The following is a 25,657-nucleotide window of genomic DNA, read 5'->3' on the forward strand; positions in this document are numbered from 1 at the left end:
ACAAATATACGAGACTAATAGCAGGATTTCACTTAATGAATTTAATTACTACGATTTGAATCATGATTAAATTTTTAAAATTTAATAAATATATAAATTAAAATTAATCGAATTAAAGTTGTAGATATTAAATCTGTAAAGTAAAAAAAAATAACAACAAATTTTGACAACTAATGAGGAAGTTTTGTTTCTATTGACAAAAGAAAAGATCCTGAATATTAACTATTCAAATTTGAGATTCATCATATGTAATTATATACGTGAGTCTTCGAATTCTACCATAGGTACGTAGGTTTTAGGTCGAATTGTACCAACTCTTATCTGTTATACTTGTAATTATTTAATTCTTTGTATTTTACTTGATAAAAATAAAATATTGAAGCACCATGGTATGATGGGATCCAATTGAAAGAAGAGAAGCGAGGAGTGGTGTCAGTCCATGTGTTGCTGAGCTAGCTGCTCAATGTCTCCATTACACACATCAACTACCACTATATAAGATAATGCCTTTCATTATTGCCTTTTGGAGGCAAATCCCTCAAATCCATACAGATAAATAATATTTGCTAGTATTACTGTAGCTTTCTAAGAAGGAGGAATTTGTGTCAAAAATTACTGCTGGATGAATTAAAAGTTAAAAGAGTAAATGTAATTAACCATATGCAAAATTGCGGATGCAGTCCCTTCTTTTCATTTGAATCTATCAATTTATATGACATTTTGCTACATGAAGTTGAAGTGTATGCCATGCAACCACAGCGCTCCAACATTAAAGGTAATGATGTACATTAATTACATTCTATATACTGCTTGTGAGATTTAAGAAAGAAGCAAAAGTATTTTTTATTATATTGATTTTTTAAATATATATTGTGGAGAGTAGCTCACACAATAATCATATACATGGACAATTGATAATGCAGAAGAATAGTTTAGATAGTTATATATCTTAAAATTAGAGGTACCATTAAAAGAAACTCATAAATTGCATGAACTATATAAGATATTAACCCAAATAAAATCAATAAAGTTACAAGTTAAGATTGATTTAGTTTCAAGCTAAACCTGTTAAGGAATTGGAGGGAATCAGGATTCATTTGTTCAATAACCTTCTCTAATTTAATAATTAGGCAACACCTCCTGGTTAAAATTTCACACAAGTCTTCTTCCTATATTTAAAATTCAATCCCTTTGCTTCTAAAATTTTAAATTTTAAATCCAATTGTTAACATAATCAGAGTTTCTTTTTATTAAATTCATTAGTATAACATTTTGAATAATACAATATTCGTTTGATAGGTATGTAACAAAAATAATAATATTACAATGAAACTAAATTTAACATAAAAATTTTAACGGTGTTACGTGTTAATAATTAGGCTTATATTTTTTATATCCAAAAAGTAGAGTTGATAAATTCTTTAAAATAAAAAAAAGGGTTAAATTTCAAATGTGAAAAAAAATCCAAGTTCATGAATGGAGAAATTATCTCCTTTTTGCCTTTGAAATTCTTGCAGAGCAGATGCTTTCTTACAATATGATGGACTTATGATAGACCCAAACTTTTACCTTATTACCAACTACTGCATATATATATGATAATTATCAGTGAATTTGATATTTTGGAAGTAATTAAACTTTGAATATAATAATGAAGCTAAGTGCAGTTTAAGATTGGATCAGAGGCAACTTTGACTGCGTATCTAACAAGCAGAAGATAAGCTGGAATCTGGTTGTGCCTCATCACATGCCCATCACATTGCATTGTCCGATGCAAAATGGGGGTATTTTTCAAAGCTGTTTGAACTTTGAAGTGAATAAAAGAGAAAATTTTTATTAATCAATTAATTCCCCTCAACTACACCAAAAAACAAGTTTCCTTTGCCTTGATTTTTCACTACTTTTTATCCATATGATTCCAACTTGTTTTGAATGAAACTCAAGGGCTGTCAAATGGGGGCAAACGTAGAGGACAATGAAATTATAAGAGTTGCAGCAGTGCCCCCCCCCCCCCAATGCCTTGTTAAAGAGGGCTACATGGTCCTCACTCAACAACCACACCCCTGCAAAATGATAAAAAAGACTTGATATATACCAAACCTAGTGAGTGACCCAGCTCATTGAAACATAGGCAGTCCACGAAAGGAACACACATACCTCGTTTTCAATTAATTTTATTTTTATTTATTGAAGTGGGAACGCAAAAAAATTTGTCCCTTGTTCTGGACGGTTTTGATCACTATATATGAAATGTCATTGGCATCGTTTGTCCCATTCTTGTTGTCATAAACCAGCACAGTCATCTTTGATGGAGTAAATGGACTTTTCTATTGTTTCGATTTTGCTGTAAATATGCAAGGAAAATACATACGAAGCTTCTTCTTTTTTTTATTAAAGCAACTAAACGAGTACAAGCTGTATTGCTATTGGGATACGATGCTCAATGGGGATGGCAGTTTGACAAAAAACAGGGACATGAAGGAACGATCCATTTTGCATATTTTGGAACCCTTTATGACTAAGGATGCATGCTTTTCAGTACAGAATTTGACACTTCAATTTTGTTAGCTGTGGGGAAACCCCATTTACGGATTTAAACTTTCAAGACCTCACCAACGAAAACGTATGTTCACCACTCAAGGTTCAACGTTATTATTCCACGTACAATGGCTCACTAACAGTAAGCACACAACAGCCCCATTTTTACCTATAACTAGCCATAACACATTCCAAACCCTTAAATAGGAGGATAAATGTGTTTCAACGCACTTGAACTCATACCAGGGACTATAACACCCCTTGCCCGACCTGATTGCCGGGTCTAAGCTACTAAATGTTACAATCATTGCCAGAACAACTAACACCCCTCGCCCGACCTGATTACCGGGTCTGAGCTACGAAATGTTACAATCGTTGCCGGAACAACTACCGTCAAATTTACAGTAAATAAATCCTCCAAACATTCAACCATATCTTAAACACATTCACATTTGGAAACACAATTAAATCCGAGCCTTAATCGAGTTTACGAAAACTTTTTTATTGACTCGAGCATGAAATAGGACCAAATTGTAAAGTTTCAAAATCTTAAGGCTGACGTCGTGACGTCACTTCCTCTACGTCGAGACATCACCAAACAGTTTGTCACATTGTGGCCTCAGACCACTCGACGCCACGATGTTACACACTGTCGACCAACTTTACGACGAGGAAGGTTGCTCTTTGGGACATGGACTCTATTTTTGATAAAAATAAACCATTTGGTATCTATTTCAAGTCTTCCAACCAAACTATACCAATTATGCAATAAGTATTAACTTAACTCAAAACATATCAAAACATGACAAACAAGCTCAATAACTAATCCAATCTTTAAACTAATCATTCAATTCTAAATCATCAACTAAGTTTAAACATTTCAATACCATTAGGGCATACCAATTCAACAATCCATTCACTAACATTACATGTACCAAGTCAACTCATGAACATGACATTTCTTATCCCATATATCCTAAAGTATGTCAACCACAACATGCCATTTCATTAGGTATCAACCATTGCTAAATCAAGCATATCAAACCATATATCAAGACAGCATCTGCTTACATATACCAAGTTCATAACATAATAATTTTTACACATCAAAACACCTAGACACATGCCACAACATTAAGGGTCCAAAACGATTAAATATCTATCGGTTCAATGATAGAAGAGTGTGAGCTTTTAGTTGGTCCGACTTGACACGTTCCACGAGAAGATGATCTAAAAAGAAAAGGGAAAACAGACGGGGTAAACATATATGATGCTTAGTAAGTTTATATGCATTAAACAACTTATCTCAATTTAAAATTTAATACCATAATCTATTTAACTTGACAAGTTGGCAACCATATAACAACAAGGTAAGCTTAGCATATAAATCAACTGTAATATGATTTAAACATATACCAATTCAATCCATTTCAAAATCAATATCTTTGTATCATACTCTTATTCAATTCCACATTTATTCATTCAAACATCAATCAAATGTTAATTCATTTTCTATTTTTCTTCCCATTAGTTATTTAGCCCGATGAACTCTAGTAAACGTATTTGGCTACATAGGTATCTCTAGTACAATAATTGCTCACCCGAGGTGAATACATATTCATGTTAGGTTACGAAACCTTTAATGACACGTTCAATTGTTTGGCCAAGTTGAAAATATACTATAAGGTTACCAATCCAAGCTAAACCTATAACCTAACATCAGGTTACCTGTCTATAAAATGACATCAAGTTACTAGTCCAAGCTAAACATGTGTCACATATAGCTTCGATTCCACAACAAATGCTAGATCTTAGTTATCATCGGTAAACAATCATTAAAATGTGTACAAAACCTTTACCAAGTTCACCAGGACATTTTCAACACACACACACACACACATATATATATACATTTCATTACAATTTAGTCTAAATCTCACATTTTGTACCAAATCGCAAACAATCCAATTTTCAACCAAATATACACATATTCATAATCCAAATACATAACAATTTAATACAATCATGCCATATAAACTTTCCTGGTCAAAACGACAAATAACTGAATCTTTAAGGATTAATCAATAATTTTATCTTTTCCATAATTATCCCCGGTTTGGTTCAATCCCTAATCTATTCAATTATTTAATTTAATTTATCAACATCAAACACTTTTATATCATCCCATAACATGAATGACCCGGTTTAATTACATTTTTCGGATTCCCATAAGTTTTACATTTTATTTAATTTAGTGCCTAAAAATGAAATATTAAATAACAATCTTTCAATTTTCAACTTCAATTTTGAAATCGATCTCAATTACATCTTTTTAGGACCTTCTACTATAAAAAATTACAGAAATTTCACATTAAATACTTAATTTTTACACTTTGGTCCTTTTAGACAAAATTGAAAATTTACTGCTTTACAATCTAGTCGTTTTTCACATCTAAGCTTAAAATCTATCAATTTAAAACCTATTTCTTCAAAAACTTATCAATGGAATCTTTTAAAAACTTTAACAGTTTTACAAATTGGTACATGAATTAGTTAAATCAAGCTCCAAAGACCTTAAAATATAAATATTACAAGAAAAAAACTAAATTGAACTTACCTTTTAAAAACCGAATAGCTTGAACTTCACTTAGGTTTTCCTTTCTTTATTATTTTAGCTTTTATACTTGTAATTAAAGTTTAATTAATCATAATAATGAATTAAATCTTAATTAACTAAACAATTAATTAAGTGGATTTTGAATAGCATCCACCACCGTTTGAATAATTTAAAATGTTTTATTTACTCAGTTGGTCCTTTGACTATTTAAAAATCTATAACGATAAACTTTTATAATTTAATCATTGTACCTTAATTAATTATTAATTCACCAAAATTAAGGGACCAAACTTTAACAAACTTTAACACTAACCTCGTAAATATATTAAATATAATATTTAAGGACTTCTACTACGAAAATGGATTCCAAAACTATCGTTTCCAACACCACTGAAAATCAGGCTATTACGGGGTTGAAACTAAAGGCTGACAAGGACCTCGGCCCCCCAAAATGAAAAAATTCCATTTAGGCCCTTTAGAATTGATAAAATTTTAAATTAGTAATGGTAAAATTGCACTTTGACTCCCTAAAAAATGATTTAAAAAATTAATTTAATCTTTTAAAACTTATAAAGATATAGACCATTAAAATAGTGAAATTACATTTTTACTATCATAAAATATATACAATTTAATTTCACCCCAAAATAAATTTTCAACTTTGCCCCTAGCTTATATTCTCTTGCACGAATAAAAATATTGATACTCATCGAATTAAAACTCCATCAACAAAATAAAAAAGAGTTTAAATTACATAAAATCTTATATTATAGTAAATATAAATCTTAATTATTAATATAATTCAATTTATACTGGAACTCAAATCATTGAGCCACAATTGTATTATAAATCATTTAATAATCAAATGCACTGAGAACATTTATTCTAATTAATTTCTATGGTTTACTCGGCAAAAACTCAATGTCTTTAAGACTATGTTATATTATATACATTGTATTTTCTATGTCGAAATTTATGCCTATTTTTTTTTTAACAATATCATCTCTAAGAATTAATTCTTCATTCTCTTTGATAAATAATGTCTTACTACTAATCTCATTTTGATAGTAACAATGTAAAAAGTTATAACTTTGAATATAAAAGGCTTTTTAGCTAGAGCTAACCTAATTAGCTTTTGGGCCAAAAGGGTAGGCCATTATGGTGAATTTGGTGCGTACTTTTAAGAACCACTTGCTTTGAAAAATGGGCTCTTCGTTAATCAAAGTGGCTGTGGGCTTCACCTCATGCCTAATCAAAAGCAAAAAAACAAGAGAGAGACTATTTTTTTTTTTTGCTTTATTCTTGTCCCATTGTTATGCTTTATTGAAGAACAGAAGCAAAAGCCACCCCCCAAACTCAAAACATACTTCTAAAAATAATACTTAAAATAATCAAGCTTAATTAAAAATAAACCCTTACTTTTACATATTATATATAAGAGTCCTTAAAAAAGCAGGCCGACAAATTAAAATATTGCAAGAAAACAAGATGCAAAAGGACTTACTTTCGGATGCCACCTTAAAGTTCCACAAAACAAAGAAAAATGAATAAACCAAAAGAACAATGAAAGTGAAAAAATAATAGATTCACGTTTCAGAACATGCCTGCTGCATTGGAAGCACACGTGGGACTTTTATATCGTTCCACGTGGTTAGATCTTTGTCGTTGTTAGAGCCTAGAATCAGATTTTTTACGCTCTACAAGTAATAAATCACATGCCTAAATGTTAACCACTACCTTACTATTATACCGTTTTATTCTATTATTATATTTATAATAATATGTGATTATAGTAATATAGTCTTATCATAAAATTTATAATTAAATAAAAAAAAATGAGAATCAAAATAACAAAATTACAATGTGTATAATAGATGCATATATTATTGCTATGTATATTTTATTTTACATTCTTTCAATTTATTAATTATAAAAATAATAAATCTAATAAGTTCAATTAATCAATATGAGTTATCAAATTGAATTCATTAATTTATACCAAGTTACTAAATTCAAATAATCAACTTTTAAGTTTATAATGTTTCAAATTCATATTAGAATATTTAATTAGGAACTTAATAGTTTCTTGAATTCCACTTATTAAAGATTATTTTCAATTAATAAAATATGATTATTATATTTCTTCACGTGAAATTTAATCATTTTAGTGAAATAACATTTTAATTAAGATAATTTTCATTTAATAAATGATAATTAATATGTTTGCTTATAAGAGATAACTATAATTTTAATTAAAAATTTAGACTATATGTTGTTATAAAAAAACCAGTCTAATAAATAGTGTATTTCATAACTATGGATGTTACTATTATAAGTGAAAAGTTATTATAGAGGATTAAAATAAAACATAAAAAATCATTTCTTCTAGAAACTGAAGAAACTTGACTGTTATAGCGAAATGTTGTTATATCAGATGATTGTTATAAAGAAGGCTGATTGTATATAAAAAGTCTATTAACAATTCCAACAAAGGTGTTGTTTCATAAATTGAAAAATTAAGTGCTAAAAAAATTAGATATTGAATTTAAATAATATAATTTGGTTGGTATATTTCTTAAAATTAAATATAAAAATATGATTCAACTATTTGATAAATGTAACTTTTAAAATTTTAAAGGTAAAATAAATAAAAAGAATTGAAATTTTCGTTCTCTATTTTTTCACATTTATTGTATATGATTTTTATTTTTTTTAAAAATACTTAATGTAAATATTTGTTTTACACCTGACCATGATAATGCATATTATTCTTCTAAAATTTAGTAACATTGATGTGTTAAATGAAAAAACTCAACTGATAATTTAATAATCTGTATAAGTTTTCCATTAGATGTAAACTCTAATAAGAGAAAGAAGCACTGTGTTTATTTAATATGCAAATTTTCCTTGATTTCTTGGAAATAAATTTAGTAAATTATAAAACCATGCATCATTAATTGAACAATACGTTTTACTTTTTTTTTTTAGTACAAAACATTATTGATTATTGACTTTTCAATAAATGTTAATAAATAAATAAAAAGCAAACAAGTCAACTTTACCATTTTTTTTCTCCTGAAAGAGACATTGGGAATTGATTGAGGAAGCACTATATTTGTCACTAATAATTATTTTTATATGACAAAGAATCTTCTACCAAAAAATATCATTTCAATTTTAAATAACTTAATTGTGTACTTTTAATTAAAAGAAGTATTATTTTTCATTATATTTTAGTCTACGAGTTAGCTGTAAATTAATTTCAATTAGTAATTTTTAATTAGTTGTATGACTTATTTTAAAAAAAATTATTAAATTCAAGAGCTAATCTATATATTAAACCTTTAAAAAATAATAGTATTAATCATAAAAATTGACTTGTGTAACGGATATTAATATTGAGATCAATGTGATCCAGATAAAATATTAATGGCCAATTTAAGAGCTAATTTATATAGAAAAGTGAAGATTTCACCATGCACCTTCTTTAGTTTCACGCTTAAAACAATATAAGGGATAGTAATAATATGTAAATATAAAAGGAGAAGATTTGATGCATTATCAGTACATAAGTCTTACGAATAGAGGTGTTCATGGGTTAGGTTGAGCAGTTTGTTAGGTCTGGGCCTAGCTTGGCCCGAAAAATTAGTTTAAAATTTTGCTCAAACCTGGCTCGAATAAAAATACTAAAACTCAGGCTCGACCTGGCCGTATTAATTTTTTATATTATTTTTATATAATTTTAAAATATATATAATACATCAAAAATACTAAAAACATCAAAATAAATATTTTCCAACAAATTAAAAATAAATTTTAAAAAATATGTATACTTAAACAACACTAAGATAGATGCAACTTAATAAGTAAATGTCTTTAAAATAATAACAAAATTAACAATGCCTCTAAAATAATAACAAAATTAGCAATAAAACAAGTTTTATGTAATATTCAAACAATAATATCAAAATAGTAGTACAGTAATAATAAAAATGGTAGCAAAATGGGAAGAAAACAACAAAAAATAACATTAAAAAAATCATAATTTTTTTTGTCCTTTAGTGAATTCAGGCTCAAGGCCAAAAATGCCTTACCCGAGGCCCAGCCCTTTTTTTTAACAAACCTTATTTTTTTGTCCAAACCTATTTTTAGGGCCTATATTTTTATTCAAACACTCCCACATTTTGAGCGGGCCTTTAAGCCTGGTCGGGTGGCCCGACCTATAAATAGGTCTACTAATTGACTATTAATGAATAATAATATAATATTTTATCATTAAATAAAAAATATTAATATTTCATTTAAACATAATTAGGTAATAATTAATTATAAATAATAATTAAAATCCCAAACTTAAACCCTTAAATCTAATATTCTAAATTCGAGAGGTATTAATATTTATTTATAATAATTACAATTAATGTTTAATTATGTTTAAAAAATTATTATAATTTATTTACAAGTCTTCTATATTTTTTGTTTTATTTAATAATGATGTGTTGTGTTATTATTCATTGATGATGTATGACACTTATACAACACGAAAAAGGAGGCAAATTTAAAATCACATAAAATTTTAATAAAAATAATAATAAACTAATTCTAAATTATTCTTATTCTACGTTAAACTCAAGCTCTTGTGTCAAATAATTTGTACAATCCACTTATTTTTCAACACATAAGACAACATTTGTAATTACATAGAAATTGATCAATTAAGTACCAAATTAAGTAAAATTCATGTCCGGAAGTAATTAAAATAAATAATAAAAACATGTTAATTAAGCGCAATATAAACTAAATTTTTAAAAATAAAAACATAAGAATTAAATTTCAAATTTTGAAAAGAATTAGGAACTGGTTACATATTTTAACCTAAATATCCATATTAGCTCTGTTTTCAATTTAGGGCTTTCATTTATCTTCATGTTACTCTCTTTGCTACCAAACTCTCGTTTTTTTTTCTTTTCTCCATTACTGGTTTAAGCTTGAGAAAGCGTTTTAAAACATGTGTTTTTTTTTAATAAAAATAAATACAAAAAATATTAGAAGAGTATCGGAAAAGGTAGAATCAAAGTGGGGGAGCGAGTGAAAGACAGATTTGGTGAAGTTAATTAGGTGGTCCTACTATCAACTACAATCTAGGGGTTGTTCCAACGGCACCCACAATTGAGTTTCTTTGGTTATAAAAGAATTATATGGAAATGCAAATTCATATTATTATTATTTGTCAATTTACCCCTACAAGACAATTGAGATTTTGAATATATCTGGTGAGTGGTAATTAATTTATTAAAAAAGTAACTGGTTTACATAATTATTTTTATTTATTTATTAATAGTCAATGTGAATCCAATTAAAACAAATTGATATGATGTGATGGCGGGTTTAATTATGATGCACAAAGTTGAACAAGAAAAAAACGAGTCCACTTTATCATAAAGTCATTGATTTAAAATATGGGAGATTGTCATGTCATTGGAATCAAATCCCCTTTGTATCTTTATGCACTTGAGATAATATCTGCACTTCCTATGCATGTGAGGGTTGCTCAATCTTCAATCTTCTATATATTTATGTTATTCAACTTTGTTTCAATAATTGGAATCAATATAAATAACCACCAACACTTAATTGTTTTGTAAGCTAATAATAATTCAATAACTTAAATTATTTTATTTGTTATACAAAAATAATTAACTTAAACTATCATGAATTGATTTGTAATTTAAAAAGATAATATATAATATAAAAGAAAAAAAAAACAAATGTATAAATAGATGGAATGTATTCTTCATTAAATGATATGTCATATTTTATATATTTATCTTATCGTATGATTTTCAATGAAAAAATTTCATCAAATGTTTTTAACATTTAAATAATCAAATTGTTGAAATTATTGGTTTTCAAAGAATTGAATTTCTTTTCCATAGATTGTCAAACAATGCTTGAATTGCATACTTTGTTATTTATTAATGAAAATAGTTAATATTTAAATTAATTATTTGTATTTACTCATTTTATAAGGTGCGTTTGATTTTCTGATTTTTAAATTACGTTTTATAATAAATTTACAAGAATATAAAATTACAGGTGAAATATAAGATTAACTTGTTTAACTTATTTAATTGAAACGTAAACAAAATATATAATTACCAAAGAGCAAATTTTATTAAATTGTCCTTATTATAAAATTTTTATTTTTATAAGTTCAACATATTTTAGGCTTAAATTCTTCATAAAATCACAGTAGCTTAAAGAAACTAAATTTTATTACACATTGATCTTCAATTGAACAACCATTAAACTTAGTTTACTTATATGGTTTGTAAGTGTTTATTTTAGAGACTTTAGTAACCTAAAATTTACAATATAAACCTCTAAGTTTTCTTTTGTATTACTTAATGCGGTCTGGGGCTCCCAACGACTCTAAGAAATTTGAGTTTTGAAAGAAAAAACCAGTTTGAGTTTGTTTCTTAAAATAAAATTGTTAATGTTTATGAGAATCAAGGTTTTGCTTCGTAATGGAAATTTTAAATATGAAATTATACTCTATACGATTTAAAAATTTAACATTACAAGACATTTGAAATATTAAAAATTCAAATATTGTAATCTCATTTTAATTACAAAATTTTAATGTATGATTCAGTCAACAAAAAGTTATCTTAATTTTAGGAGAATTATATTTTTTTTAAAGAAAATTAAATTATTTCTAACTCTAGAAGCACATATTTGATATTGATTCTAGTGTCACAAGGCTAGATTTTTCGTCTTGCTATCTATGTAGCTTTAGGCGATCCGTTCACTTTAAACTTGCCTAAATCAACTTTTACTCCCAAAAGTGAGAATTCTTTTAGAATCCCTTTAAGATATTGATTTGTATAGTGGAATCAATTGTGCCAAAAGAAGTTACAAAAGAACAACAGAAAGCCACGAAATAACACACAAAAATTGTTTAAATAAATGCTCAAAGATTTCTATTACTCTTAAGAATTCAACTTACAATAGATGATTTACAAATAAAGAGAAGGCTCTCTATTTATAGTTGAGCTCTCCCAAAACCAATAGTCAAGATCAAATTACATTGACGGACGAAATTAGCCTATACCTTAATTTTGGGAATTTACAAAATTACATCATATCAAATCAAATCTACAAGATATGATTCTCACATTTACTAAAAATAGTCTATGTTGTTGTATCTTCATTATCAGGCCAACCAAGTTTTAATTTGACAAACTTCTCCAACAGTTCTTGAAATTAGACTAAATCTCATAAGCTAAATGATTATCATCTAATCGATAGACTTATACGAGACTTGTCCTATGCCATGGTCACAGTGAACGTTGAAAGCTAAACTGTGAGATGGAGAGGGAAAATTAAGGAAGATTTTGAAACATTTAAGTAAAAATCAGAAGAAAGTCGTCTGAAATTGAATGCTAGGAAACCTAAAGGTATGGGAACCCTATTTCTCTTGCTCCATGCATCCTCTCTACTGCTGTTTTTCTTTTTTCAATTAGAAGTCAAGCTCTGGAAACCTACCCCCCTGCCCCCTTTCCTCTTACCAAAATCTGTGCTTTCCTTTTTCGATACTTGTGTCTTAAAATCACATTAAATACTCACCTGTTTTTTTAAATTTCATTTTAACTTCTTCGATTAATCTCAAATTTCATCTTTGAATAAATCTTACCTTGGGTACCTTATAAAAGAAAATGCGAATCATATGATAATGTAACAGTAATATCTGTGTCATGATGTCTCAAAAAGTTACTTCACCATAAATTTGAAATAATCATATTTTTCTTTGATTTAAATTTAAATATGTTTATGGGCATTATACTATTTGAATTTAAAAAAAATTATATTTAAAAAATTAAAGTTCAATAGATAATAATAATAAATCTTATTAAATTTAAATATATAATATTTTAATATTTCGAGTTTTGATTTAAAAATTAAAATGGTCTAACTCAAATAAATAAAAATTTAAATTTTAAATCAGATAATAAAAATAAAATTATGAAATTAAAAAGCACTAGGTAATTCCTCTTTCCTTTTATCAGGGTCTAAAGGTTTCGGGTCAGCCCATTGAAAACGAAAACCCGATCGTCAACGATGAGTAAGTTGCCCGGTTCCAGAAGATCGGAAAGGGCATTTATCGTTGATGCAATCTGAACCACGTCATGGTTTTTAGAATTCACGAAGCGATAACATAACATTATGGCGTAGCAGATCACTGCTCTTGGCACCGTCAAAAATTGAATACCCATCTGCCTCTGCATACTGATTACTGAGTAGGCAAAAAATAAAAAATTTGGTTGCGTATTGAGTGCCACGTGGAAGGAAAGAGGAGATGTTAGTGGTGTGGTGGTGAGAAACATAGGCCACACGTGTACAGTGCAAAATCACGGGCAGAGTGGCGGGGTTAACCGGGATATTCGGGCACTACCTGTGGTTGGAGAAACAAAAACCTCGGAACAAGTGCCGACGTTAAAGTAATGACCCACATCATGCATTCCTTTTCTTGTTGTTTAGCACTTTTTTTATTGTTTTTATTATTTTCACCTTTTATTTTTCGTCGTGTACCGAACAAATTTAATAAAATTCTTACAATATCTTTTTCAAAAGCTAACCAGTAATAATAAAATTTTAAATTTTAAATTACTGATATCATCTTCTACTTTATTTTACATTTGAAATCTATGTTATTTCCATTGAATTTATGTCATTAAAATAAGTTTTTAAGCGTATATATTGTTAATCATTATCAAAATTATTATTTAAAATAATTTTTCTATAATTTTTTATATTATTAATATTTTAATGATTTAATTAATAAATTTATAGATAGATTTATATTTATTATGCATGGAAATTTTCAAATTGATTATATATATTTATCATATAGATCTAAAAAAAGTATATATATGAATATTCATTGAATGATTGAAAATTTCTTTTTACAAAAATCAAAATTAAAATTTTTGAATTTATGTCAAATTTGAGATGAATGATCCATATGAACGATATATGAAATATGAAAGTTAAATTGTTAAAATTAATAATTACAAAAAATTATAAAATCATTTAATTTTACACTGATATAAATAAATTTCTTTCCATTACAAATACTTAATTAATTAAATGATAATTCAAATTAATTTATTCTTATAATTACCCAAGTGAAGCTCAATCATCAAGATTTAAAATTCCAAAAGTTCTACTTAACATTTCAATCAAACAGTATCAAATAAGGTTTAAACTCAAATTTTTTAATAATAATATAGATATGTTAAGGGTAAATTAGCAATATATGTTGATTTTGGAACCTTTGTTTTTTCTATTTAATGTTGTTTTAAACTTTTTTTTAAAATTCAATTAATAATTAATAAATATATTATTTTCAAATTTTTTAATTAGTCTCTTTAATTAATAACTCTTTTTTATATAAATAAAATAATAAGCATGTAATTATATTATATAAATATGTTTTATATATATCATTATGTTAAAAATATTTTTAATTAATAACTCATTTATTTATACCTATAAATTAATAATATGTCAATTCTATAATGAAATTATATATTTATTAGTGTTAAATATATTTTATTTTTAAGTTATTTGTTTGATATATTTTTCTATATATTAAATATTTATTTTCTCTTGTAAGTATAGTAAATTTTAATATTATAAAATTAAAATTAATTTTTATTATATATTAATAACTAAGTTATTAATTAAAAAGATGAATTAAAAAATTTGAAAACAATTTTTTTATTAATTAAATATTAAAAATGTAAAACAAAAAAATTTAAATGTAAATAGGAAAAGAATTAAACTTGAAAATTAAGGACAAAATTACCAATATTTAACCATTTAACAAAAAAATTAATATGTTAAGTTATTAAAAGAATACATTTTATAGAATGTGTTTTCAAACACGTCAAGAGAATATACTTATTGCAAGATGCGTTTTATATTTATTTCCAAAATTAACTGATTTTTCTAAATCTACATTTTCTTCAAATTTATCCAAAATGTTAAATGTAAATAAAATAAGTTAATTTTAAAAAATGTAAATAAATAACATTTGAGTTTGACCGGTGAGATAAATAAGGGGTAAAATACCGGGTAAACACCTGTCCATGCTATAAGACTTTTTTAGCGTTTAAAATAATAATGGTCTATTCTTCTTTACTAAAAAAAAAACTATTTTCAATGTACAATTGATTGGAGAAGAAATGTATATATGACTTTGTCTATGAGTGATTTGTTCTTTTTTCTTATGAAATGGTATTAAATATTTTTGTAAGATTTTTTTTGGTTCAATTTTTATGTAAATTGATTGGTATTGATTTTGCTATATAGCATAAAAAAGAATTCAACAATACTTGATTCCAAATGAAAACGAAAATGGAAAACAACTGGCAATTAAATAATTTATGATATTATTTAATTTAGCTTTTTTAAAAAATAAATTATTTCAAGGAGAGGCTCCTATCACAATAGGACATCAAAGGCCAAAAAAAACCATGGCATGGATGGCATCATTCATAATCATCATTATCAATGATAAAAAAATAAAAGGAAGAGTATGGAACGCGTGGTCCCTACTTTCGATAGGTTTTTGGGAGGTGGGTCCCCCGTGGAGTTGGAAAGAGAATGGGTCATGAAAACGACAAAATAATTATGACCCAAAAAATAATATAAATAAAATAATTTAAGTAAAAGCCCAAAGAATGACGTTATTAAGAGGTTGAGTGAAAGGAGAGGCGGTGAGGATACCGTGAAATTCCCTTTTTTTTTGTAAAATAAATTAACTATAATTATTTTATTTTTAAGAAATTATTTTAAAAAGGGGGAGTTTAGTGTGTAGTACAAAGTACAGTTGGAGGGCTTCTTGGAAGTTAAAGACAAGTCATATTCTCATTTATGGCGCGTGGGTCTAACCCACTACTCATTACTTGCAAGTTGCAATGCTTTCTTCTTTTTTTTCTTAATGATTAGATTGTACTCTTTTAAACTTTAAGACTTCTTTTTTTTCGATTTTGCCCAAAAAAAGAAAAAATTGAAATGTTATGAATTTTCCCAACTTTAGTGAAAGTGGGGCATGTTACATTTTGGATTATAGTTGTAATGTTGCAACTAGTTATGATACGAAACAAATTCAAAATAGTGTTTGTTTAAGGGATTAAACTTGGCATACAATTACAGCATATGACATGATCAAGGCTTAAAAATAAACTATAAGATCATACCCTTTTAAGTAACCTTTGCTTGGAATCCAAAAATTGCCCTACATCCACACCCCCCCCAAGATATTTTTTTCTTCACCTTTGCTCACATGAACATGGCATGCTTGCCCCCCCTCAAAAAACAGGTAAGATTTATCAACGATTAATTAAAAAAATATTATTCTTACTCAATTTTTGAGAGCATTTTGCTATTTACCAAAAGGGAACTAAATGAAAAATTATTGATTCTCAATAAATCTTTTAATGAAGAGGGACAAATAGGAAAAAAATTAAAAAGCAAATTTTAAGTTTGGACCTTTTGAAGTAGTGTTTGGAGAGAGAGAGAGCACCCACAACGCAGAGCAAAAGAGGAGCCGAGAATATGGCGGTGTAGTCGTTACGTTAACGCGCAGTGGACTAGCGTGGTGTCTGCCTCAGATATTGACGTAACGTTAGAATATGGAGTGTGGGGCTTTGTCTTCGAAGATTTTTAGTCCATAACACGAGACTACCCATTTTCTTCTTCTACCCCTCTCTTCTTCCCCAAATCACCCATTTGCCATTTTGCTTCATATTAATTTCACCGCAAACTTGCACTACTATTTAAGTAAAATTTATTTTTCTAATATTTTTATTGTATATTTATACAAGCAATTTTTTTAAAAATTTAAGAGATGATGTCTTTATTAAAAAACAATACATTATATTGGGGAATGGGAGATGATTATATGAAAAATAATAGTTCTTAACCGTTGAGAAAAATCTGAAAATTATATGTATATATATCTATTTAAATTAAAGATAGTGGAATTATAATTAATATTTACTATTTTTATGCAATAAACCTATTTAATTATGTATTATTAGATCAAATTCTTTTAATTAGCTTTACCAGAAAATTTTAAATTATTCATAAAATATTTTCATAATTCTATGATTTATTGCAGTTGTGTATTGTTTCCCCTAGTATCTAACTATTTCTAGAAAATTTCTAGGATTTTTAAAAAAAATTTCTCAACCCAATGGCATCATAGTAATTATAAATCTAAATGAATGGCAATAACCGGAAATAATCACAAACTTGGAGATGCAGGTATTTTGAGCCAATGGATTCACTTGCACGGACTCCTAAAACCTGCCACTGTTTATAATTTCTTTTAAGGTATTTTCCCTCCCAACAAAGAACAAAGCCTCTCCCCCTATAAAACTCTACCCTTAATTTCTTCCCCCACTCGTCTTCTTCCTTCTCTTCACCCTTTCATTTTCCGATTTCCTTCAAGAATCCCTAAAGGCCAAGCCGTTATTTCTCCAACAGAGAGAAAATACAAATGGAGTCTTCAGGACCTTCAAGGAGGACTTGTTTCATCCAAGAAGATGATGGATTGGCTTCCATTGTAGATATGGAGGCTGGATATTCAGGAAGCCATTACCAAAAGGTTAACCAAAATGGGTTTCTTTCAAGACCTCTTTGTTACTCTAGAAGGAGTAGTTTGAGGAATCTATCGTCTTTTTCTTCGTCATCTTCTTCTGGTTCAGTTTCTTCTCCGAGGCCTGCTCGCTTTTATGATGCCAGATTTGAAGACGTTCATCAACCCTATTTCTTGGATGTTTGCTTTCTTTGCAAGAAGCCTCTTGGGTGTAACCGTGACATCTTCATGTACAGGTTCATCCTTAATTTTCAGTCTCTTAGAAAGAAAGATCAGAATTTTGGGAAGGTCGATTGGATCTTTCTATGCATATTTGCTTAATGAATTTTCCCCTTTAAAAATTTTCTTATAAGTCTAGTAGACAGATTTGGTTTTTGCTGATTGGTGTTTGGTTTTTTTGCAGAGGGGACACACCTTTCTGCAGTGAAGATTGCAGACAAGAACAAATCGAGATAGATGAAGCTAAAGAAAAGAACATGAACCTTTCTTCCTCAGTGAAAGCTATGAGAAAAAAGGGCCAAAGGGAGTCTACATCTCCGAATGAAGCTCAAGGTTACTCTATTCGAACTAGCACAGTTGCAGCTGCTTAAATCACACCACAAAGGAAATAAACAAAAACATATCTATATATCTATATATATATATATGAATAGTTCAAAAAAAATAAAGAAGAGAAGAGAAAGGTGATGGAGATCATTAATGAAGAAAAGGGCCAAGGAGAGAGGAGAGGATGAAGAAATCTATATTTTGAGTGGTTTGTTATACCCTTTATAAAACATACTGCTATAGTTTTAGCTCTGTGAATGTTATATCTATATGAGGATATGAAATTAGCCTGCCCAGGATCTACTCTATGATATGGCTCCCTTTTTCTTTTTGGGGTTTTTTGGGGGTTAATTACTGATTAGATTTTATTTTTTTGGGGTTCTTAAGAAATGTTAATGCATCACGAAGAATGATGAGAACTGTTTTTTTTTTTCATTTCTATTTTCAGTATCACTAATGTTTAATGAAAATGACATAAATGGAACTTATTGAAAAAGCTGTTAATTTTGATTTTCTATTTCATTGTTAAGGTTATTTGTTATTGCACTTGCTCATCTTTTTTTCCCTATTGAGGCATCTTAAGTTGAAAGGGTGAAGTGGGAATATGGAGAAAGAAGGAAAAAGTGGGTTACTTTTTCTGGTAAAAAAGCATTGCTTCCTATATCAGAACTGGTGGGTGTCACTGCCACAGCCAGAGTTCCCACCAGGGAAACAATGGCTGAGGCTTCATCATCAATTGGAATTTCTTCTTTCTACCTTTTCGGACCATTTTGGACCTAATTGTATTGGATGTGTAAAGCACATTTTTTTACTTTTATGTTGGAATTTTGAAGAATGGGGAAATGGGTTGAGATTTCTAGAGACCAGTACCAAAGATCTGTGTGGGAATTGATGAACTAAAGGCCAGAGGTCGAGATGATTATTGAACAAGGCTAAAGGGGGTAAATGGTGATGATTTTTAAGTAATCGCAGTTCAACCAGAAGTGATTGGAGCCATTGTTTTGAGTTATGGACATAAGACTAAACATTTAGTATCATCACACCAAAGAGCTGATAGCGAGGAATTTAGGGTTGGGCTTTACATTTAAGAGGGTCTAAAATGAACTCTAAAGGTAAAAATAACATGGATTCTTGTAGGGGCCAACCCAAGGGATTAATGATATACAAGTCCATGAATCCAAATGGCCTGCCATGATGCCTTTATTTTCATAGTAAATCTAGTCAAAAAACATGTAGCCAGAATTATTTTAATTGGATCTCGCAATTCATTCATTTATTTGATTTAATTTTAATCTAATCAAGTTTAAGGTGTCATGTAAGGTAATGGACATACTCTTTTTAAGTTTCAAGACAATGTGAGGATGTACAAAATGGTTTTATCATGTGGAAGAAACTTTACGATGTACTATGATTTTAGTTGGCTTTGGTTTGAATTAGATGGATTTATACTATAATAAAGATTTTAACTAAATTTAGTGTCATTTGATTAGATGACTTAATTCAATTGCTTTTTCTAGAAAAAGATGGAACTGATAGGAAAAATATCCGACAAAGCAAAACAATAATAAAAATAAGAAGTCTATTTAAATCCAAGTCATTAGGCTTATTCCATATAATCTCTAAACTCGATAATTTCTCAGAATAAACAATACTAACAATAGTAGAAGGACAAATAGTGTAATCCATGTAATTTATTATCAATAAAACCCCCTTTTCAAAACATGGACAGTCTTATTAGCATCCCTACAAATTGAAAAGAAGGAAAAGAATTGGAAAGCAGAGTCAAATCCAATCCTTTAATAATAATCCAGAATTAGAGGCATCACGTAACCATGATGAAAAGTTCGTCAAAGCCCTTGACTATCAGTCTCTATTACAACATTGTCCAAATGCAAAGACATGAGGCAAGAAAGGGCCCCCGTTACAACAAGAATTTCTGACAAAAAAGGATCAAGTGTACTCTCCATGAAACCCGAAATACATTGCATGAAGTCACCTGCATCATTTTGCACAACCACCACCCATTGTGAGCAAAAGTGGCCCATCAACATTAAATTTTATCTTTCCCTTTCCAACCTAAGATAACAAACATCCCTCACGACCATCGCATGCGAAATCTATTAAAAAGTATGAATCAAATATAAATATCTATTTACTTTAAAAACCTCGTGTACATATATATTTCAAAAGGAATTTTTTAATTATCACATATATTGTTTTTCTTAACGCAAATTTATAAGTATAAACACAATGATATATTATCCACATAACTAAAAATACAAATACAAATACAAATAAAAATAAAAAATAAAATGACAAAATATAATTGAGTGGAAAATAAAATATATTCTAATATAAACTAAAATGAATATAAAATAAGATAATAAAGTACAATTAAATACCAATATATTTTTAGTGGAATGATAAGACACATTACATTTAAATTTATATATTATTAAAGGTGAGTTTAGATGGACGGCGCATTTACTTACGGTTAGTGTAAAAACTACGGTGGTAATAAAATTAGATATTGTAATATGAAATAAAAAGTAAATTAAACGCCGTCTAAATCCACACTAAGACGACTCTAAATATATACCATAAAAAAAGTACACACAGTTAAGTAAAGACGTGATTAGCTTAGACATGATTTCTCTTTCTCAAACATTAATTGATTACTTAATTTTTCTTTTTATAAATGGGCTGGTGTGCTGGCATTTCTTCTATAAAACAAATCTTATCTTCTAGGAAAATTATTTTTGCAAAACCAATAAAAAGTACAACTACTTTCGAATCTCTTATATTAAGATTTAAATTGTATTTTATTCATTTATTTAAAAATAAGTAAATTAGTCATTGTAAATTAAATTAAAAAGCAAATTGGTCGTTTCTGTTAAAAATTTCATTAATTTCTATTGTTAAAAACCGATATTGCTAATGAAATAAATAGATAATCACACGTGACATGCCACATATACCTAATGATGACATATAAAAACTAATTTTTAATAGTAAAAATAGATAATTTTTTAATAGATAGAGTAGTTTGCTCTTTGATAGAATATATAGTCACTAATTTACCCATTTTTTAGTAAAGGGGTAAAATGTAATCCAACTAGAAGTGTAAGGCCTCTATGAGAATTTTACCACTAATAAAATATTTACCTTATAAAATAGAAGTGGGGAAGCTGGTGAGAAATTAACAGAATGGTCACAAAATAACAGTTGAAACAGTTAAGGCCATCCACGTGGCGTGAGGTGTATGGTTGAAGCTCGTCGGCAAACTTGAAGTTTACATTACCCGCTTAAAAACGGAAGTTAGAAAAAATCCTCTACTTTCTCAGAATAGATCACATCGCAGTTTCTCATTTCCCTCGCTTCACTTATTTTGTTCACATATGGACGGACTGATCAAGGGTTTACTGGACGTCGCTATTGGCCACGAGGGAGATAATGAGTCTCAAGATGAACGCCCCAGATCCAGTTCGGCGCAGGTTAGTTTGGATTTCTTCTTCTCATCTTTTGATTTCTTATGTTATATCTTAGTTAAAAAAGAAAAAAAAATTGCTGATTGAGTTTGATAATGTTCGCAGGCGGTGTCAGGGGATCAGGATCACCAACGAGATGAACGCTCCAGATCCAGTTGGGCGCAGGTTAGTTTGGATTTCTTCCTCTGATCTTTTGATTTTTTTATGTTATATCATAGTTAAAAAATAAAAAAAAAATTGCTGATTGAGTTTGATAATGTTCGCAGGTGGTGTCAGGGGATCAGGATCACGAAAAACAGGTTTTCCGTTTATTTGATGAATATTGTCTCTTGTATCTGAAATTGGAGCACGTTGAAGTGATGGTTCATTGTTTTATTGTTAATTTGGGAATTTTATTGATTTCGTAGGTGCAGAGTCAATGGCAGGGTTCGGGTTCAAGACCTTCGGGGAGGACCCACAAGGTAAATATCGAAAATTTCATGGGTACAATTCTTAAGAGTTGTATAGATTCATTTGCTCTTTGTTCTTTTGGGTTGGATATTTGAAATTTTGATCGTTACCCTAAATCTGAATGCGGTTTATTATCAAATATCTATAAACCTCTAATGCAGACCGAGTATGGGGGATATGAAAAAAATGAAGGTGATGAGCGACGACATGGTTATAACCAAAATAAGTGGAACAGAAAGGTTGCCTCTTGCTTTTGATTTACTGGTCTATACTTTTTTCTTTGTTTTAGTAAAATCTATATTTGTGTGTGCACTGACTTACCCCAAATTTCGCATACAGGAGCAAGGAGAGGAGAATAATGATGGCTGGGAAACTGTTGGCAAAAAGCCTCGAAGACGGCCACAAAAGGTGCGTCACTATTCTTTCTCTGTTTTTTGATATCTCAAGTTTTAAACTGACAAATACTAATGCAGTTGCCGTCTTGGTGTCGTTTCTCTCATTGTTTTAGATTTACATTTCTTTTAAGTTGAACGAATTGTGTTAAATTTTTGTTAGAAACGCGTAGATGTTTGATGTATAATATAGCAGTAGCACAATGACATTAGATTTATTTGCATTAGGTAGATTAGTATTTACTTCATTCCTTACTAGTTTTTCTCTCCAATATTTTTAACCATTATCAACTTTGTGAGGGCGAGCCTTGGTAGCAATGTGAACTTGATCCTTGGTAACTGGAAGGTCATGGATCCAAGTAGTGGAAAAGCAGGGAAATGCTGCGTAAGATAAATGACTGCCTCAACCCTCACAAAGCAGGGAGCCTTGTGCACTGGGAAATACCCTTTTGTCAGCTATGGCATTTGTAGATGACTTCTATTTGTTTTATCTGGGGGTTCTATGGTCATTCTCTGTTTTGTTCTGTTTGAACCACCGTGTTTAATATTTTTATGAATGAAACATTTGCAGGTTAATATGGATCACTGGCAAGGGTATAAACGACCTCCTAGTGAGCAAGAATACTCTGATGAGGTTGGAACTGGTACTAGCATCGAACCTTCAGAAGAGGAACTTGCTGACTTTTTGCAAGCTTGCAACAGGCTGTGGCAACTTGATTTAAACCGTCTGGAACCTGGAAAGGATTATCAAATTGACTGTGGTGAAGGGAAGAAGGTTTTCCAGAAGGAAGATGTGGCAGAAGGAAGCCTATTTTGTTATGTTAATGAGGACATTTTTAGAACAAAACCTACATTTGCTCGTTTTTGTTCTCTCTTGGATAATTACAACCCAAATGCTGGGTGCAAGGAAGTTGTTACATCTGAGGAGAAACAAGAGCAGGCTGCATTTATCGAAGAAATCAGTAGAACTGCGCCTATTCAATATCTTCACAAGTACCTGTCTCGGAAGGGCATTGTATCTGAAAACTATCAAGATTTCAAAAGAATGTTGACAAGCCTATGGTTTGATCTTTATGGTCGAGGAGGTACATCTGGTTCCTCTTCTGCTTTTGAACATGTTTTCGTTGGGGAAATCAAGCAACATTGTGAGCAAGAAGTTAGTGGCTTCCACAATTGGCTTCAGGTGTGTTAATGTATCTTTTAATTGTTTGTCAATTCAACTAGGTTACTGCAATCATTAGTTCATGACCTGGTTTATTTTATACCATCGAGTTGTCTGGAAGCAATACTGAAATATAATAATTTTCTTAGAATAACTTTTCATTTACATCTGATGGAGCAAAATGGAAAAGGTTCATTAAATTTTTGAAATGTTGGTTGCAATGCGTTGGTGATAGTTATATCGTCTTTACGTCTGAAGTATTTAAAATATCAATTTCTACTTGCTAGTATTTTAATATGTTGCCAACCCTTGTCACAAGCATACCTTAATACATTTTGTTTTCAGAAGTTGATATTTAGGTGCCATGTAGTAGATGTGTATTGCTAATCCTTTATTACGTTTTCCAGTTTTACCTAGAAGAAGCAAAAGGATGTGTTGACTATCATGGTTATATATTACCCCGAAGACGTGGGGAAACTGTAAGTCTCAGTTTGACTTGTTTCTGTTTCTCTCTGCATCTACTGCATTTTATGCACTCTTCTAAGTTTTGCAGTAAATGGAAGAAAAAGAAGAAAGTTCTTTGTAATCACATTTGATAAAGAATTGAAGTTCTAGATCATTGTAGTTAATAATATTAGGTTGAACTAGGAGGAAAACGTTGTTCACACCCACTTTCAATATTTAATATCACTCTGCATGTGTTTCTTTTGCAGCCTGACTCCGAGACACAGTTGCTAACAGTTCAGTTCGAATGGAATGGGGTTCTTAAATCCGTGTCAAGTACATTGGTTGGGGTGAGTCCTGAGTTTGAAATTGCTCTCTATACTCTGTGTTTCTTCGTGGGTGGAGAGGATAACTATGTACAGCTGGGTCCATACTCTGTTAACATCAAGTGCTACCGATTTGGAAATAAAATCGGTTCTGTATTTCCAATAGCAGAATGATGATTTTCAGCTCTGTGTGTTATTATTATTATTGTCCAGAAGCTACAGAAACACTGTAGACATCATGTTCATGTTACTGTCTAACTTTAGTTTATGATATATCATAACATATCTTTTACTTGGATCTTTTAACTTACAAAATTGATAATTATGATATGTGTAAAACTTACATGCTATGTTGATATGCATTCCCCTATAGCTTAATCTTTATGATGATTGAGGAATCAAAATCTGCATATAGTTCTGAACTAGTGAGTTTACCATGTGTTACTGGTTTGGAGAATTTCTACCTAAGATTTCAACGAAATTGGGTCGTGCTTGGTCTTGACAGTGTTCCACCCTTAGGCTTAGAAGTTAATGGCCAAAGAACTGATTGTTGGTAAAATGGAAATAACTAAAGGAGACTTTGGCCTCACCCTTTCACACTCATTTGTAGTCATCAGCTGCACCTGTTTGTTTCTTCTTCTTCTTCTTCATTCTTCTTTATTGTTGTTTTCATTTTTCATTCAAATGATAATTCTCAAACTTGTGTTGGTGAAGATTGATTAGAGAAAGGCTTTAGGGTGTTGTTTGATCAAGTTGGGGGGGGGGAATTGACTTGTGAAAATGATGTTATGGATTCTTTCTGCATCATTAAAAGGAATCAATCGTTCAGTGCCGTCTATATATTATATGCAGATGGAAAAATATCCTAAGCAGCCATTATCAACGTTGGTTGAAAATATCTTTTTTGAGGGTTCATCAGATATTTATAAAGGAACCCCTCTTTGAGCTAAGTTAAAAAGATCAAATTGCTAGCTTCTTGAGAACCCAAAACTTAAAATGGAAATATCTAACATGAAAGAGAGGA

At 29.4% G+C, this 25,657-nt stretch overlaps 2 protein-coding genes across 3 annotated transcripts; both read left to right on the plus strand.

The window, feature by feature from the left end:
* Positions 1 to 17,525: 17,525 nt before the first annotated feature.
* Positions 17,526 to 18,886, plus strand: LOC121211115 (FCS-Like Zinc finger 2). Of its 2 annotated transcripts, none has more exons than XM_041083415.1 (2): positions 17,526 to 18,061; positions 18,229 to 18,886. In XM_041083415.1, exons 1-2 carry the CDS (start codon positions 17,727 to 17,729, stop codon positions 18,413 to 18,415), a joined length of 522 nt encoding a protein of 173 aa, XP_040939349.1. In that variant the 5' UTR covers positions 17,526 to 17,726; the 3' UTR covers positions 18,416 to 18,886. The 2 variants fall into 2 exon arrangements, with proteins under 2 accessions (XP_040939349.1, XP_040939350.1); XM_041083416.1 differs by having other exon boundaries at positions 17,545 to 18,055.
* A 2,686-nt stretch (positions 18,887 to 21,572) lies between these two features.
* Positions 21,573 to 24,931, plus strand: LOC107946708 (poly(U)-specific endoribonuclease-A). The gene is made up of 9 exons (XM_016881144.2): positions 21,573 to 21,865; positions 21,965 to 22,024; positions 22,126 to 22,158; positions 22,267 to 22,320; positions 22,471 to 22,548; positions 22,649 to 22,717; positions 23,273 to 23,884; positions 24,271 to 24,342; positions 24,577 to 24,931. Exons 1-9 carry the CDS (start codon positions 21,770 to 21,772, stop codon positions 24,805 to 24,807), a joined length of 1,305 nt encoding a protein of 434 aa, XP_016736633.2. The 5' UTR covers positions 21,573 to 21,769; the 3' UTR covers positions 24,808 to 24,931.
* The last annotated feature ends 726 nt before the right edge of the window (positions 24,932 to 25,657 follow it).

The sequence above is a fragment of the Gossypium hirsutum genome, chromosome A12, assembly GCF_007990345.1.
Source record: "Gossypium hirsutum isolate 1008001.06 chromosome A12, Gossypium_hirsutum_v2.1, whole genome shotgun sequence".
In the NCBI taxonomy this organism is placed as follows: domain Eukaryota; kingdom Viridiplantae; phylum Streptophyta; class Magnoliopsida; order Malvales; family Malvaceae; genus Gossypium; species Gossypium hirsutum.

What these genes read in the sequence shown, in the direction of transcription:
- LOC121211115 (XM_041083415.1), top strand. Translation starts at nt 17,727, where the DNA reads ATGGAGTCTTCAGGACCTTCAAGGAGGACTTGTTTCATCCAAGAAGAT. An exon ending in CGTGACATCTTCATGTACAG is followed by an intron (nt 18,062 to 18,228) that starts GTTCATCCTTAA and finishes GTTTTTTTGCAG; the next exon opens with AGGGGACACACCTTTCTGCA.
- LOC107946708 (XM_016881144.2), top strand. Translation starts at nt 21,770, where the DNA reads ATGGACGGACTGATCAAGGGTTTACTGGACGTCGCTATTGGCCACGAG. An exon ending in CTCGAAGACGGCCACAAAAG is followed by an intron (nt 22,718 to 23,272) that starts GTGCGTCACTAT and finishes AAACATTTGCAG; the next exon opens with GTTAATATGGATCACTGGCA. An exon ending in GCTTCCACAATTGGCTTCAG is followed by an intron (nt 23,885 to 24,270) that starts GTGTGTTAATGT and finishes TACGTTTTCCAG; the next exon opens with TTTTACCTAGAAGAAGCAAA.